This window comes from Pelobates fuscus, chromosome 2, assembly GCF_036172605.1.
Source record: "Pelobates fuscus isolate aPelFus1 chromosome 2, aPelFus1.pri, whole genome shotgun sequence".
Lineage (NCBI taxonomy): Eukaryota > Metazoa > Chordata > Amphibia > Anura > Pelobatidae > Pelobates > Pelobates fuscus.
The window spans coordinates 415,921,210-415,938,847 of record NC_086318.1 but is presented as its reverse complement, the minus strand read 5'-3'; the positions used below and the strand labels follow the sequence as shown (position 1 = coordinate 415,938,847).

The 17,638-nt window shown below is 38.2% G+C and overlaps 1 protein-coding gene across 1 annotated transcript; it reads left to right on the top strand.

Annotated features, from left to right (window-relative positions):
* The first annotated feature begins 532 nt into the window (after positions 1–532).
* On the top strand, positions 533–15,591 carry LOC134587535 (beta-soluble NSF attachment protein). Its single transcript, XM_063443996.1, has 11 exons — positions 533–726; positions 6,095–6,174; positions 7,683–7,799; positions 8,362–8,408; positions 8,784–8,861; positions 10,269–10,324; positions 10,682–10,766; positions 11,751–11,855; positions 11,996–12,064; positions 12,862–12,912; positions 13,608–15,591. Exons 1-11 carry the CDS (start codon positions 629–631, stop codon positions 13,716–13,718), a joined length of 897 nt encoding a protein of 298 aa, XP_063300066.1. The 5' UTR covers positions 533–628; the 3' UTR covers positions 13,719–15,591.
* Positions 15,592–17,638: the final 2,047 nt, after the last annotated feature.

Genomic DNA, 17,638 nt, shown 5'->3' with positions numbered 1-17,638 from the left:
CGCCAGCGAGGGATAGGTTCAGCCTCAGGTATGTACATCTCACCATTGCTACACCCACCACCCCTTCCGAATTCTCAGGTGGTGGCAGTTCCTCTTAAAGCTTGTTAGGCGTACTAGTCCGTACTTTGTCTCAGTATATCTTTGGAGTCGGTTGGAAATTCAGCGAAATTCCTATACAGTCAGTATGAGTATTTCATAAAGATATTATTTTCATTAAATACTAATTATTATTTTTTTAGGAAATGGAGAGAGCCGCTTTAATAATGGACACGCTGGAGAGACTCTAAGGACATAAACATAAATGGAGTCAGGCTATGGCATTCAATAAAAACCTGCTCCAATAATAACCTGACATTACATCATATCACATTGGTTTCGTCAACATAAAGGCTGAATCTCCCGTGATGCTCTACATGCATTGTAAAAACTACATCTCCCTGCATGCATTGCGGGTTAACCTTGCCCTATGTACGACCTGTAAAACATCCCGGCAGCCTCTGCGCGCCAGCCATTCAGTGACAGCCGAGGAGACTCCATTTCCCGGCATGCTCGGCGGAGCAGGCTCACTGTGACAGGAGCCGCAGTGGGTCATTGCGGCGCAGCAGCTCGGCCAGGTAACGCGGTGACCATGGATAACTCAGGCAAGGAGCGGGAGGCCGTGCAGCTGATGGCCGACGCTGAGAAGCGGGTGAAGTCCTCGCAGTCCTTCCTGAGGGGTCTGTTCGGGTGAGTGAGGGATTCTGGGTAATGTCTGGACCAGGGCCCTCTGACTGACAGCCTATGGGGGAAGGGTGGGGCTCACTTCAACCCATATCACTCTCAGCCAGCCCCCATATCACTCTCAGCCAGCCCCTCCCCCCCATCACTCTCAGCCAGCCCCCTCTCAGGTGTCATTCATTGGCTCTGCGCCAACATGTGCTGTAGCGTCGTACAACGAGTAAACAAAACACTGGCCAAGGCAGGAGTTCATTGACTGAATGTTTTTTTTTGTAAGAAATTGCACATTTTAGGATAAAATAAGTGAGTTTGGGGGAAAATGGCTAAATTTGAGGATTTTCCCCCATTTGGTTATTTAGGCTTAAAATCTCCAGTTTTGTTGCACATTTATTTACAGTATTCCCACTTTACTTTGTTAACCCCAGAGACCCAGTGGTGTAGAGAGCCCACTGATATAAATTAAATTATCCTCTAAGAGTTGTGTTACTGTATGTCTTTATAAATACAAGCATACACACACACATTCTCATCAGTGGATTTTACAGTCCATAGGCTTTGAGGAGTAAATTTAAAAAAACATATTTTTTTTTTTTTATTGGTTAACCAATTTTAATGATATTCCATACAATGAATGCTTAACATATGGGGATTTGTTTGAATATTTACAGAAGATTACATCTTTTAAATGAGCTCCATTTGATGCCTCGCAAAGTCTGTCTCTTTCAATTGCATTTTTGTAACATTAGTTAATGTTTGAGGTCCTAACGCTCCGATTTCTGCACAGATATTCTCCTTGAGCTGCCCAAGGGTGCGTGGTTTGTGCAAGCACACCCTCAACTCCAGAACTCCCCATCGGAAGTAATCGGGAACTGAAAGGTCGGATGATTGTGGTGGCCAATTAACCTGGGAATTCTTTAAATTTTCCAATTGCCAAACCGTTGTCATTTGAAAAATAAAATTCCACTATTTTTACACGTTTCAGATTTCCAATGATTCTGAAAACGCTGGACATCCTCATGCAAAGCGTGAGGACATTCAGCATAATTTCATGGAGTCAAACTCTGTGACACTGCAGGAAGCGCCTCTAGAACGTGTCCCTTTAAGGGTACTGCAAAAACAACCAGTTCTCTGAACTGAAAAAATGCGGAACACTAAGGAATAATTTTGCTGCACATCACAGTATTATAAAAATAATCATTTATTCGTATTACAAAACATAAATATGAAGTCCAATATACATTTAAACCTTATAGAGCTAACCGGTATTCTGGGAGTATTGCCTGTTGACCTTTTGCACATATTGCTAGGTGCAAAAGACTGTCTATAATGGACAAATAATCAACATGGAGGTGCCCAGTTGTGGGATAGAAATTAATTTAAGGAATTTATTAGATATATTTATTCTTTAATCTAGATTAGAGGTCCTAACCCTTTAAAAAAAACAAAACAAATTATTTAAAAGCCATTGCCTTTATTTCAGCACTCCTCACCACACCCCGTGCTCATTATTGCTCAGCCCTATAATTACATCTGTTTCTGTCAGAAGAAGCCCCTAGTGACTGTTTGACAGCCGCCAAAAGGTGTGCATAGTCCAAGCAGTGCCTTTTGCCAGAACCAGCACTGATTACTATAGCAAGGCTGAAGGGGCAGCATCTTTACATATAAAATGTGTGTGTGTGTGTGTGTGTATAAATATATCATCGTGGTTTAGTAACTTCTCTTTGAGCTGTTATAACTGGGCAAACATATCTTCTCAATGAGCTCGCATGAAAATCATTATAGCGACATCACTCAGTTAGGAGTGGTGTCTCATTCCAAAGCATGTTGTAAACGCTGTCTGCAGAATAGGCTCCTCAATATGTGGCTTCAATATCTCCAATCCAGACTAAGTACCAAGAGACTCCAAGATTTATGTGCTAAAGAAAGGACCCTGGACGTGGTAACTAATCCCTTCGATCTGAATGTAATGGAGACTCCAAGGGACCTCCAATTGGAAATCATTGACCTTCCATGTAACATAGACCTCTAAAATCAAATTTTATGTGGAAAAGGTTGAATTTGTCAATTTCAGAATGCATGTGGCGAGAATCTTCTCTCTCTTCAGAATGCATGTGAGAATCGCGAGAATCTTCTCTCTCTTCAGAATGCATGTGGCGAGAATCTTCTCTCACTTACGTCAACATATATCTTCCAGAATGAAGGAAGCCAAGTCAAAATTGGGGCAAAAATTACTGATTGCCATCTGGAGCATTTCTCCAATTAACTACCACATAAATAGTTCCTAACGTATGCCTTGAGTTTAATATTTTTGGATAAGCTTTTCAAATTATGTATAGGGACACTCCACTGCCCTAATACAAAAAGGAATGAACAACACTGTTTAGTAGGTATACCCCCAATAAAAAAGGGCATTTAAATATGTAAATAATGTACATGGGGGGGTATATCTAAAACAGTCTACAAACGTGGCTGCCTTGTCTTGTCTGCAGCCATTTCAAGCCCTCCCCTTCTAACCACACCCAGGCTTTCTGGACTATCCAATCAGAGACTTCCTAATGCAGCTCAATGAGAAGTCATTGCAAGGCAGGGGCTCTGAGCAATTGCGTCTTCTTTAGTTTATCTCCACTGAGCTAAAAACACCAGGAAGTTATAGGACCAATTGTCTAAATGACAGCGAATGGGTTGTGACAGCATTAATTTATAAAAGTTTCTCCTGAAATCTGCATTTTTTTTTTTGTAACCACTGATCACTTCAGTGTCACTCTTTTTTTGGGATAAACTTGTAAAAAAAAAAAAAATAATTAAAAATATATATATATAATAGATATAACAAAAAAGCATAGCTAAAATATATCAAAATTATTATAATATGTTTTCAAAATGTTAAATTGAAGCCATCATTGGTAAAAATAAATTTAAAAATAAGCAGAGTCATTGTTCACATTAACGGAATCTTTCCCTGCTATTATATAGTACATAAGAGTTGGCCCTGGACTTCTTAACGGTTTAGCACTCCTGCTGTAAAGGGACCATTTTCTTTTACTTGGCCAAAGAAAGCTGAACGCTGGAATAGAAAGGCATTACAGGGAAAGGTGACAAGATATGTGGGAGGTTGAAAGGAACATTCTAAGCAGCACTGAGATGGCAGATTAGCATGTAGCTTGTAGCAGATTGTGTGTTGTTGCAGTGTATCACTTGAGAATATGTACATTGTGTTTCCATTAGATTTTATGATATTGTGTTTTCTTCAATTAATCCCTGATACACAGTGATCTTCTATAACCAGGCTTTACACTTTATAGTTTGTCAAAGCAGAGTTGTGTGATTTTAGGTTTCCATATTTTTGACACAAAGTACTAATTTACATGCCAAAGTATGGAGATGTTTGTCGGTTATGCTACGTGTAATAAAGTAGCACTGTTGCTATGCATTGTGAGATGTAGTCTCTGTGCTTCAGGAGAATATGTTGGACTTTACTCAACCTTTGCATCCTTTTTGCGAATGGCAAAATTCCATAGAAGATGTCCATATTTTTGCTAAGCAATCCGCGTCAATGGCAAGAGAGTGGAGGAAATTGCACAACCGTAAAACCAACCAATTGTAAATGCAGTTTTGTGAGTTTAAAAGGTGTACTCTGTGTTTTGCTGGATTTTTTTTTTTTTCTCTTGCTGTGATCCCATGAGTTTTTTTTTTTTTTTTTTTTTCTGCAGATTTGGGCTAAAAGTTTAAGGCCATATCTATTATGTGTTTTGCTTGGTTTTCAATTTGTTCAAGATAGAAGTTTAGCATGTAACCATCTTTTATATATGCTTCATATAATAACCTGTAAATGTGATGGTACATGTGAAATTCTGTATTCTGTATTAGAAATCAACCCAGACAAAAAAAAATATTCTGGCTGTCTGCCAGTTTTCCTTTAGGAAGCATTTTCTTTAGCTGTGTCACTAGCCACATTGAACACATAATCCCTTTTGACATGATCCCCAGCAGTAATTGCTTGGCACGGCGTTGGCTGAATGATGCACAAATAGACTATCCGCAATTGACCCGAGAAATATTGGCACTAGCTGTTGCAAAGGCAGACTGCATTCTTTGATCTCTTAATGAGGTGTTAATCAATTAGCTTCTTTATGCTGTTGAGAATTAATCCCAGATATATGAAAAAAAAAAGAATATAGATTATAGTCTTGACTTTTTTTTACATTTATGGAGGTTTTATACATTTTTTGGACTGTAAATAATAATTAAAAATGAATCATTTATATATATATTGTTTTTTCTTTTTTTTTTTTTACTGTGCCGATTAAGGTGAGTTTCACATTAGCCTTTTTGGTATTTGATTAAGTTTTATATTGGTTTTATATACATTTTTTTTTTTTTTGGTCCTGTGTAATAGTTGCACAATCCTGATAGATATTAGTTGATACTGAAAATACTGCAAAGTGGTGTGTCTCTGACCCATAGTCGTTACTTGCTAAAAAGGGGATTGGAATTGAGGAGAATTAAGCTGGGATTGCAAATCTTAGCAGTATAGCTAGAATGGATTTATTCTGTATTTTAGTCTATTGCAGGCGTTTGCAACCTATGCAACGGGTGCCTTTGCATGTCACGCAAGGCCGGCACCTAAATAGGCTAGATGGAAAGATCAGAAGGTTGCTCCACCACCTACCTTACCATACAATGCTCTGAATCACTTGTAATGTGCCAGAACGGAGTTAAGAGATCTGCACTTAATGTGCAGACTGTAAGTTTCGCCAACAAATCACCATGGATTTAGGATTCATAACCTCATTAAATGCCACTCTGCCCATCGATTGTAAGAGGGAAGTGAGCAGAAAACAATGTTTTTTTTTGTTTTTTTATTTAATGACCAGTATTACACTTTAGGCAGCCCACATACACACTTGAACAGTCCACATATACATGCATAGTACCACAGACTGCAACACACATAAGTAGCAGACAGCCCACATTTACACACAAAACCGTACAAGCCAACCACTCCACACACAATACCACAAACAACAAGGCATCCACAACGCTACATACAGCCTATCTATACTATTCCATAAGAACCAGACATCCCACTTGCATACATAATACATACATAATTCCTCAACGTACATAATTGTTACGTAAAAAGAAAAAAGGGACTTCAAAGTCTTACTTTGGCACCATGCTGCTAAAAGGTTGCCTACTACCATCCAATACCATCCAATCACAAAAGGGGATGTTACTTTTGATGGTGTTACTGTTTTTTTTTCACAATATTGTCTGATTTTTGTTAAACTATATTGTTTAGATTCATAGGAGTTTCTGTACTTGCCACAAACTGGTATAATAACTTTACATTTCTTACATGTTATTTATTTTTTAGTAGCAACAATAAGGTTGAAGAAGCATGTGAAATGTATGCCAGAGCAGCAAATATGTTCAAGATGGTGAAAAATTGGAGTGGTACGTGTCTTGGTTGTTTATCTACTTCTGCTTTTTTTTTTTTTTTTTTTTTTTTTTTTTTTTTTTTTTTTTTTTAAACTTTGGATATGCTGTGTATAAAATAAATTGGAGATGATTTATAGTGACAATTCCATCTAAAATAAAACTAAGTGACTTGCACAAAAAAAAAGCACCAGTTATTTAAACTCGCAGGATAGGTATTTTAAAGGGACTTAGGCTCATGCGCAGGTAACTTTTTTATGTATTTATTTATTTTTGTGTTTGTTTTTATTGTATGTATTGGGGCTGATGTGTAATATAGTAATTTTGCTGCCTAGTAGTAGTGGGAGTTTGAGAGCATTGCCTAATTTTGTGCATTTGTAAAATCCCTTTATTCTTATTCCTTGTAGTGCAGTTCTAGCTCACTTGTTGAAATTGTACGCAGCCTATGAGCTTAGCCCTGCCTGCACCACTAGTAATAATTTAGGCTTAGCTCAGGCAGAGCATTTCCAACTGTCAGTGGAAGGAAACGTTACCTAACGCCCCTTTGTAATAAGTAAAGCTGTTCTAAAATGGTTTGACTTACTTTAGGGCTTTGTAGGGCACCCCTAAGGCATATGTCATGTTGAGTCATATTGTCATGCCTGAAATGGCCAATTGGAAAACAGCTACATAGCACAGCACTCTGGAGTTAAACTCAGTGAGACCTGGGCACATGAAAAGACACCATATTTACTGTAGCCCTCGAGTTATTGTTGCTGTTTTTGGTGCGTATCCTCGCTGACAAAACACTGAAGCATCAGGCTCACTAAAAATTACCATGCTCTGTATCATGATTTCAATCATGAAGACTTTTCAAAAGTGAAGGGTGAAATTTAACATACGTGTGTTTTTTTTTTTTAATGAGTTTTTGAACTTCATAAAATGTTAATATCCTGTTTGAATATATTCTTCTTGGTGATTTACCCAATTTAGGGAACTTTTTTTGTTTATCACCGTCTTGTTTGTCAAATGAGCTATGATTTACATTAAAGGGGACATCATCTATGTACCAAAACCACTACATTACAATGAAGTGTTTTTGATGCCTACTGGTTAACTAAGAAGAAATTATGATTACTATAAGTCTGCCAATTCCTCCAACTTAGGCATGCAGCATGTATAATAGGGCTAAGCAAAAGGTTTCATCTCCAGATGCTGTAGGAGTTCCATTTCAAAATTGGTTTGGCATTCTAAAGGCTGCAAAGCATCATGGAAGTTGCACTTCTACAACATCTGAAAATCTACTTTATGGTCATTCATAGGGCAGATACACGGATCACAAATCCCTTCTGCAATAAGTGCATTAGGAGTATCCTTTGCCTGTTTTTTTTAAAAATATGTTGTGTGTTTATATAATGCTATTTAAAAGTTGGGATCACCGTGACACCTGGTGTCCTTTTTAAATACCTGGTATAACAATATCTTAGATCTCAATCAGGATGAAATTTATTATTAATGTTTCTGTAACTTTTTTCTTTTTTTCCTAGCTGCAGGAAATGCATTTTGCCAGGCAGCCAAATTACACATGCAACTGCAAAGCAAGCACGATGCTGCCACGAGTTTTGTAGATGCTGGTAATGCGTTCAAGAAAGCAGACCCTCAAGGTGAGCACTTACTGATTTATTCTAAAATTGCTTGTGGTTATGTGTGGATCGTTGCTGCAGCTGGTGTGTGTGTGCTCTTTAAATCCATAGACTGTAGCCCTATACATTATATAAATAATAGATTCTGTGTTTTAGGAATTGGTTCCATTGTAGTGCACGGTATACAGGAAAAGAAATGTAGCACAGTGACTACGTATAGTAAATTGTCTAGTGATGCTGGAATTGCTTGGTCTCAAGAATTATGCAAAAACACGACCTAAAGTTGAATGTGTAGAATAATCCACCATGCTCACAATAATAACATACAGCGATGATGTGCTTCAGCAAAAGAAAATTAAATGTAGGGGAGGATTACCAAGAGCCGCCAATAGCAAAATATACGGCTTTCAAAAAAACCAAGCAATCCTTAAACATGGGGTAGGATAGGTAATTCTACAAACTGACTTTGTGAAAAATTTGGAAAATTAAAAATAAAATAAAATGCTGCATTGCTTCTACATTAATGAATGGAATAATTGAATTGCTAGCTGACGTGCTGTTTATCTTTCTTAATGCATATCAGAAGCCATCAACTGCTTAAATGCAGCCATCGATATTTACACAGACATGGTAAGGAATAGAATACTGTGGAACTGCTAGAAATAGAACCTGGTGAGGTAGTGGATCAAACCTCAGGTTTGCAGGTTACTACCAATACTGCGGTGAACAAAACCGGTACCATTAAGCTATATGATCTATCAGTTATTACTATCTATAGCCGCAGATAGTAATTTCCTTATTATATGTATTTATGAAAACGTATTTACCTAAATGTTGCGGTATACATTTCGGCTCGACGATGTGATGCATGGATTACTGATTTGTACAAAAAAACCTGTGTTTTGAACTTGAGCATGCTTGTATCACCACTATCCATGTGTTTTTTTTTTTTTTTTTTTTTTCGGTCTGTAAATTGAAACTGTTAGTTGTGTTCTTCTGTCACAGGGAAGATTTACTATTGCTGCAAAACATCACATTACAATTGCAGAAATCTATGAGACAGAGCTGGTAGACATTGAAAAGGTAAGCTCCAACTTTCTGATTCTGCATTTGATTGAAGCACATTGATAAATGGCAGATGCTCACATTTAAGTGAATTTTGAAAAACAAAATATCAGAATTTGTTGGGTCACAATATAGTAGCGTTTTAAATCACATTTAATTAAATGTTCAGGATTGTATTATTAGTTATTGCACTTAAACTTAAACAAGGGTGAACAGAGCGCTCGTATAAAACCCGATTTATATAAGTACACTTGGCTATGCTGAATGTAATTTTGAGTGTAAAGCTAATCTGCCTGCAATCCATTCTGGTATTACACAAACATGCAATGACTAGTCTTGGAAGACCAAACGCTACAGAACTACATTTCCCATTATGGATCATGGAAAATTGAGACCTCTGGGGTGCTGAGGTAAACCAACATAAGCTATTCTGATATTTTAACCAAGGTCCCTAATAATCAACTTGTTCTGAGCCTTGGAAACCTGTCTTGTCAACCAGTCCCTTAAAAAGGTGTTATGGTACCAGGAGGCTCCGGGCAAACTCTTACCTTAAAGGGATAAACGTTCTTGAAAGGTTTGCATTATTTGCGAAGACACCCGATGGTGACATTGTCGCTTGGTGTCTAGTGGCTGCGGGGTATAGGGGAAGGCAAGTTTTACTTAACTGAACCTATCCCTTGCATCTTCCGCCATCAGCATCTGGTGGGTCCTCTTCAGCTCACGGCACTTCACCTGCCAGGAGCCAATGTCAGTGCTGTCCTTTGCGCATGTGAGGTCTATGTGCGCATGTGAGGTCCACAATACCCCAAGAGCCTTCATAGATCAGGATTTCATTAAAGGGAGAATTTAAAGTACATTTCAAATTTAAGACAAAAGTACCTGAATTGAAAGCACAGCAGACTTGGATTATGTTTCCAGTTCTGCTATTTTTACCTAAATTTTGAAGTTCACATTGAATTCTCACTTTAGTAAATAACCCTGATTGTCTTGCGATGAGTGAGACACTGCCTTATTCCTCCAGCTCTGCCTTTCGACAAGTGTTTATTTTTTCGTAAAGCGGAGGAAAAAGAATTAAGGCAATGTAGTACCTACTTTGCCTTATGTCTTTTAGGAGAAATAGATTGCAAAAGTAGAACAGATTAGGAGTAATGAAGAGCAGAGGAGCAGATTGAAGTAAGGAAAGTAAAGGGAGAAAGATCCACTTTAACAAGAGAGAGAAATCTGCTTTGTATTGTTCCCTATGCTCTAGAACCCTCTCTGACATCTGAAAATTTGGGAGCAATCCTGCAATCTTCTGCATTGCTTTTTGGGGATCTGTGTTTCCTTCAAGACAAATCCAGCATTATCAAAATTCTGCACACGTCTCTTGGAACATATGTGAGCTATGTTTTATCACTCATGCATTGTTTTATTATTCCCATTTAGGCTGTTGCACATTATGAACAATCAGCAGATTACTATAAAGGAGAAGAATCTAACAGGTATCAATCTACCACCAGGCTGTAGTGACTATCGTACATAGAGTGCTGCCATAACCTAATAGTCAAACTACTAAAATGTGTGAAAATGATACCATGTTTATATGAATACTAATCCCTCCAATGCATATAAAATTGCATGCTGATTATAGGGATTTTTTCTCTATTCTCCTTGTACCTGATGAAGGTGGCCCTGGATCTGATTACATTATGTTGGTCTAAAATGTATTATTACGGTATGATTTCTGAGATAAATACCCATCGTAAGATTGAACTCCTATATCTAGTACAATTAAGGTGTGTGTATTGCTGTAAATTAGAGATTCTTTCTGTCTATGATCCTTTCACTTTACGTTTCAGCTCTGCTAACAAGTGTCTACTAAAAGTAGCTGGGTATGCAGCACAGCTGGAGCAGTATCCAAGAGCAATTGAAATATATGAACAGGTTTGTGTTTTTTTTTTTTTTTTTTTCAACTTTAAGAACAGAAAATTTCAAGGTATTCATTGAGTATGGTCAGAATCCATTGTTTTAGAAGAATTGTGTCTGTCTGTATCAGTTGTTGACTGTAAACTAATGACTGTACTGTAATTTCACAAAACACCTCTTTAAAGGAACACTATAGTCACCTAAATTACTTTAGCTAAATAAAGCAGTTTTAGTGTATAGATCATTCCCCTGCAATTTCACTGCTCAATTCACTGTCATTTAGGAGTTGAATCGCTTTGTTTCTGTTTATGCAGCCCTAGCCACACCTCCCCTGGCTATGATTGACAGAGCCTGCATGAAAAAAAAATTGGTTTCACTTTCAAACAGATGTAATTTACCTTAAATAATTGGATCTCAATCTCTAAATTGAACTTTAATCACATACAGGAGGCTCTTGCAGGGTCTAGCAAGCTATTAACATAGCAGGGGATAAGAAAATCTTAATTAAACAGAACTTGCAATAATGAAAGCCTAAATAGGGCTCTCTTTACAGGAAGTGTTTATGGAAGGCTGTGCAAGTCACATGCAGGGAGGTGTGACTAGGGTTCATAAACAAAGGGATTTCACTCTTAAATGGCAGAGGATTGAGCAGTGAGGCTGCAGGGGCATGTTCTATACACCAAAGCTGCTTCATTAAGCTAAAGTTGTTCTGCTGACTATAGTGTCCCTTTAAATATCTGGGTGGGCAATCTGCTTATAAGACAGTTGAAATGCTGTTCAATCTTTTTCAGTTCAACATAACCACTGAGTTAGGTTTCATAAGTTGTTTAGGCGTCCATCACTAGAAGAGTTCTTGACTTTCAAGAAAAGTGCAATCTAGAGAGAGGATTTATTTGTCCAGTATAAACCTAAACATTTCCTTCTGTAACCATTGACAATTTGATTTTTATATTAGGCAGGTTTATTACAAATCTAAATGATTATTTTTCTTTTCTTGTCTAGGTTGGTACTAGTGCAATGGACAATCCAATGCTAAAGTACGGTGCTAAAGAATATTTCTTCAAAGCTGCCCTCTGCCATTTCATTGTAGACGAACTGAATGCAAAGGTAACATATCCCTATATTACTTAGCAAAATTTGATTTATTTTGCATATTAATGATTCACTTGGCTAATCATGTACACATTTAAAAGGTGGTCATCTTATGTTTTGTGTCTTTGGAGAGCAACATGTTTTCTGTTTTACAGCTTGCTGTGGAGAAATATGAAGAAATGTTTCCGGCTTTTTCAGATTCCAGAGAATGCAAGCTCCTGAAGGCAAGTGACCACAATGTGGGTTGCATGTTCACAATATCAAAAGGGCTAAGCATGCACAAAAGGTGAAGCCGCTTAGGGGACCAAGGATTCCACCCAGTAGGTGTTTATTTACTGACCCAGACCCCCCAAAAAATCAAAGAATCCTTGAAACGTGCTTGTAATCCATTACTGGGACACTCATCAATGCAGCCTGCTCCATCTTCATTGAAGTTATCAATCCTGATGACTTTTGTCCAATCAGATGCTTCTCTTGGACCAATGGCGTATACGTGGAAATTGATGCAGTTCCCCAATCCATTAATTCTCTATAGGAAGCTTTCAACACACACAAGGTCCAGCCTCATCATACTTTATACACTGACGACAGACTTCAAAAACAATCAATAAGGGAATCCATTTCTGTCCAGAACACCTACATGCTGACTGTATGGCAGCCATTAGTAGGTGGGATGCAAAATGTAAACAATGCTTTTCCTCAGAAATGTGTTCACCCTCCGTCCCACCCAGTCTGCATCAATACCCCAAAATCCCTTTATTAAGATCAAGTGTGTTTGGTGCTTAGGCTTTCCCTTTCAGGAGTAGTATAAATGCAGTGTGTATATGTTGCTTAATAAAGAAAATGTCCCTTTCCAAGATTCCATGGGAACTTGCCAAGCCCTACATTGGAGATGTAGGAAACTTTGTGCAGGATGCAGAATAAAGAAAAAAAACATTGCCTATTTTATGTAACAATTGTTAGAAAAGGACACTGTTTATAGAATTTCAATGCATATAACCTATTAATATTCCTTTTGTAGAAATTATTAGAAGCTCATGAAGAACAGAATGCTGATGCATATACCGAAGCAGTAAGTATGAAGAATATTTGATGTGATGTCAAACCCTTGAATAAAATGTCTATTATTCTTGGTTAAGGTAGCAGTCCTGCAATTAGCAGAATGTATTTAAACAGAAGAAGAAAAAGCTTCCATTATTGTGTAGTTTTGTGTTTGTAAGGTACACCGTGTCCTTTAGTAGCCAATTATGTCAAATATCTCCAGATATGGTCCATATTTTATGTGCAGCAAAAAATTGAAACCCCTCAAGCAGAACTGTTCCTAATTTCCTCACCCCAGTGAACACAGACATGCGGTGTTAATTAAAAATTGTATATTTGTATTTATTTTTATGGCAATATCCATACATAACTTTTAGTTAAATTTTAGACATGACATTGCCACTTTACAATTGGTGCCTTATTCTGGTGTATTTGTGATCGGTTATGCAATGGGGAATGTATAGTAGTGTTTCTAAATGGATATTCACATGAACTTCCCCTAGATATATTAGCAGCATCTGCATAAGCTTTTATAAAAATAATATACAGCAGGGTGTGTGGGGAAAAAAAGAAATGAGATTTGAGAAATAAGATAATTTAACAAAAAAAAAAAAAATACAGAATTTAGCCTATTTATGTCCTTATCACATGTATCCTCTACAACTATACAAATAAAGAATGTACATCCAGGTTTCCAAATATAAATTTTACTTATTTTCATCTTAGGTGAAGGAGTTTGATTCAATATCTCGTTTGGATCAGTGGCTTACTACCATGTTACTTCGTATAAAGAAATCATTTCAATGCGATGGCGATGGCGACGGCGACCTTAAATAAAGTGGGGACAAGTGTACTGATCCTCCCGTCTCTCCACTCCCTCTCATCTTCCACTCTCCTTGTTTCTTGCAAATATTTATTTTGCATTTCCAATGGCACTAAACCTGGTAACACTCATTAACACTCATTGTTAACATTTACATCACATGTATACTTTAAAAAGTGAATTCGACTTTAATATGGAACAGGCCAATTTTTTTTTAATTTTTATTTTTAAACCTTTATTTTAACCAATATCAACTATATTGATATATTAAATTAGCAATATCCTCTGTGCTAATAATCTTACCTGCCAATCAAAAAGTGCTAAAATACAGTGATGACCGTAGTTAAAATAGAGCTAAATCACTATATGTAGACACATTTCCTGGCTATGCAAATCCAACCTATGCTGTTTATTAAAAAATGGTCTTACACTTATGGGCAAGTTCCCTGTTTTTGAACATTCCAACCTCCAAGAAATACCGTTCTCAATTGGCTCATGCAGTGTTAATGACCCGACTCTGTCTTCACCTCCAATTATATACCACCACTGTAGAGTGTAGATGGAAACTTGTGTATCATGTTGAATTAGATACAATGAAACTTCGGTATTCTAAAATAATTGGCTTTTTGAAGCTGTTGTAGATGTAATGAAAAAGAGACATGAGCAAGCCTGCATCGTACATGTTTTCTTATTTATTTGGTATTATCCCTAACCTGAAAGCCTCCACACAGTCTATTGATCTAGGCTAGGCAAATAGTTCATATGCATGCTGTCATTAGATCTCTATTGTATTGATAGATTGTGACAGCAGATTGCCAAATTGAACATTTGCTAATACCTACAGATAATCTCTGCTCTCATTGAGTTTGGAAATTCTATGTGAGAGCTGGGTCATTTAATTGCACTTAAATAAAACCTAGTATTTTATGGCTCAATTGATTCCGAATTGAGCAGTTGCATACTTCTGATAACAAGCAGGGCAGCCATATTTTTTAAAGTTTTGGGTTACATTTGCAAAGCTGAAAAATGAATTGTTTAGCCCAAAAGCATAGAAATGGAAGTACTCCCCAGCTCAAGAATTTTAGCCTAACGTGTGTTTCCCTTCTCAAATCTATACAATTCCAAGTCTTAGACACGATAAGGGTTTGTTACAGTTTACTAGTTCAGTCTGCAGTACTTTGAGTATTCTGAATTCCATTCCTGTTAACACATACAACTAGAGGGGGTTCCAAGTATTTGGGTAAATTGGTATTAACATACACATTTATTCTTCTGGTCTCCGCAGAGCATGTTTCTCTATTTACAGGCACTCTGTTTTAATACAGTTGTGTGAAACTTGTTTCTTCCTTGTTCCTTTGTTTTTAATTAGTGCAATATAAAAACGACAACATCTAGCTTAGTTTTTAAATTGCTTCACTGGTGTAGGAATGCATATTTATTTATGCTTCATATTTCATTGTCACTTGTCAGAAAAAAAAGTAATGTTTACATTAAACACAATATCAAAGAGCTAGATTTAGACCTTATAAATCGTGCTTGGCTTTCATATGGTCACCCTTGTTGATTTTGTGAAGATGTTCCACTTTTTATCTGTGTTTTTAATTTAAAATGTTCTTGAAACAGTATTTTTGCACAGTAGTGAAAAATCTGCATACTGATTTGTCTCGATGTAGCAGCACAGTAGACACTTGTTTTTTGTAGTCTTGTGGTCGTCCGTAACCGAACAGACAGGTTGACTTTGTCTATTCTATTGTGAGATAGTGAACAGCATGTGTGTATCATGTATTGTACAGTGGGGTGCTGCAGTTTTCAAAAGATGTAACAGACAATCTGTCTTCCTTTTAATGTGTATAAATGTGGTCAATAAATCAAAACTAAGAAAATTAAGGATTTTGTTTGTATGTGTTTATTTAATTGTGTGTGTTAAAGGAAAACTCCAGAACCACAACAGACTACTTTACTAATTTATTGTGCCAAGATTGCCATGGTTGCATCCTATAGAGAGTAGTCCATCCATTTAAGAATAGGTTCTCACCAGATGCCTGCTGGTAGAATCTCCTGTCACTGAGCTAAACCTGGCTGTGAAGGACTATAATCATTGAATGACAGAGGTCAACCGATGCTCTCAGCCAATGAGCGCAGCCTTGACCTGCCAGATTTAGTTAAGTGGTGCTAACTGAACGCTCCTTGCAAAAGCTTATGGCTGCTGTAAAGGTGGGAGCAGGTACCTGTTGGGACCCAGGTAAGTTAACAAACTGTTCTTAACTTGTAACTATTTAGTCTGGGAGGGCACCAGGGCACTACATATGTATCATTTACATTTTTTTGTTTTAAATATGTTTATTAGAGTCGCCATAGAGCGTGGGCAGGCATGTTATGAATCGGTAAAAGTAACACATAAGGGTGCCTGCGCAAAGGCATATAAGTCAGAGCAAACAAGTAATATAGAAAACTGAACATACATAGATTAGCAAGATTTGGTACATCAAGGGCATTCAATCGGCATATTAACGCATTTTACAGGCTGTTTAGTCGTCCGAGCCATACCTAAAGTAAATTAAGTGTACATGTACTTTGCGTATTCTAAATGTAAATGAATTAGATCAAGGGCACGTTCAACAGGTATATTAACGCATTATGCAGGCTGTTTAGGCATCCGAGCCGTACTCGTGTCTAACCCTAAATAAGCATTGTGTATTAACTGGTGCGTGCAAGTGTTACGTGTTTGTTGGTTACGTGGGTGCTTTATGTTAGCCGTTCGAGCCATTATCCCATGTCAGTAGGTGTATGCCTGTGGTCTGTGTCAGCAGGCTGTATGCAAGAGTGTCGTGACCGCTGGCTTGTGTCAGTGCTTTGGGTTAGGTACGATGCGAGCGTTTTGGGACGTTGGAACGTACAGTGCAGTTGTTGTGCTGTATTAATTCAGTACATCTACCTTGCTGATATGACTGAATAGGACATTGTACACTGTATACAGTGTATTATTACCAGTATGGACATTTCAGAAAAAAGACTCATCCGTTATTTAACTTCAAATAGTGCCTGGAAATGCAGGTGGTAACTAGCATTATAAAAAAGAATCCTTCGTATGCAGGATTTTTAGAAGGTTAAGCATAGGTAAACAAACAAACAAACTATATATATATTGCATAAGGGCACCCACATTTAAGAGAAGTGGCAAGTTTGGCCCAATGTAGAACGCATTGTAGTAGCCCGGCTTATTATACAATAAAGGTCTTTAGACCTACGGAACATTGCATTCATGAAAGAATAATCAAATGGGTATTATAGCCGCACAGGACATTATAATAGGCGGGTAAGGGCCGTCTATGGCACAGCAGCAATATGACCCCCAGCCCGCCGAGCCCCCATCCGTCTCCCCCAGGCAGGTCTCAGCCCGCCAGCAGGACTCTCCATGGCTCTGTGGGCACTCAGAGGCAGGTGCCGTCCACATGACCCCCACATGAGTCCACGAACCGTCTGCCTCCTGCACCTCCCCAGAACCTCTCAAGCCCCTGTGGAGCATGTGCCCCCATGTCTCTCCTGGCGCCGGCCACGCTCTTGGGGATGGTGCACGACGGTCACGGCCACCGGTCCGCCGGACAGCCCGCCACCACCTGGTCCACATGGCTCACGGCAACAGGGACAAGTTCCTCTGGGGACCCCTCAGACCCAGAGGCCAGGGCATCTACTCCTCTTGCGGGCTGGTTGCCGGAGAATCCATCCGGAGGCCGGTAGCTCCGAGGGCCACATCTACTGTCCAAGCCAGGCCCCCACGGTAGGTGAGTATGTTTCGCTGTGTCCCGTCTCAGAGCGGTCTGGAGCGCAGTTAATGTGGTTCCAGAAGCCAAACTGGAAGAATTTTTTACTTCAAGCTATTTTGGATTTAAAGCCGCTCTGTCACCCTACAAACTTACATTGGTTCCTTTTTTAC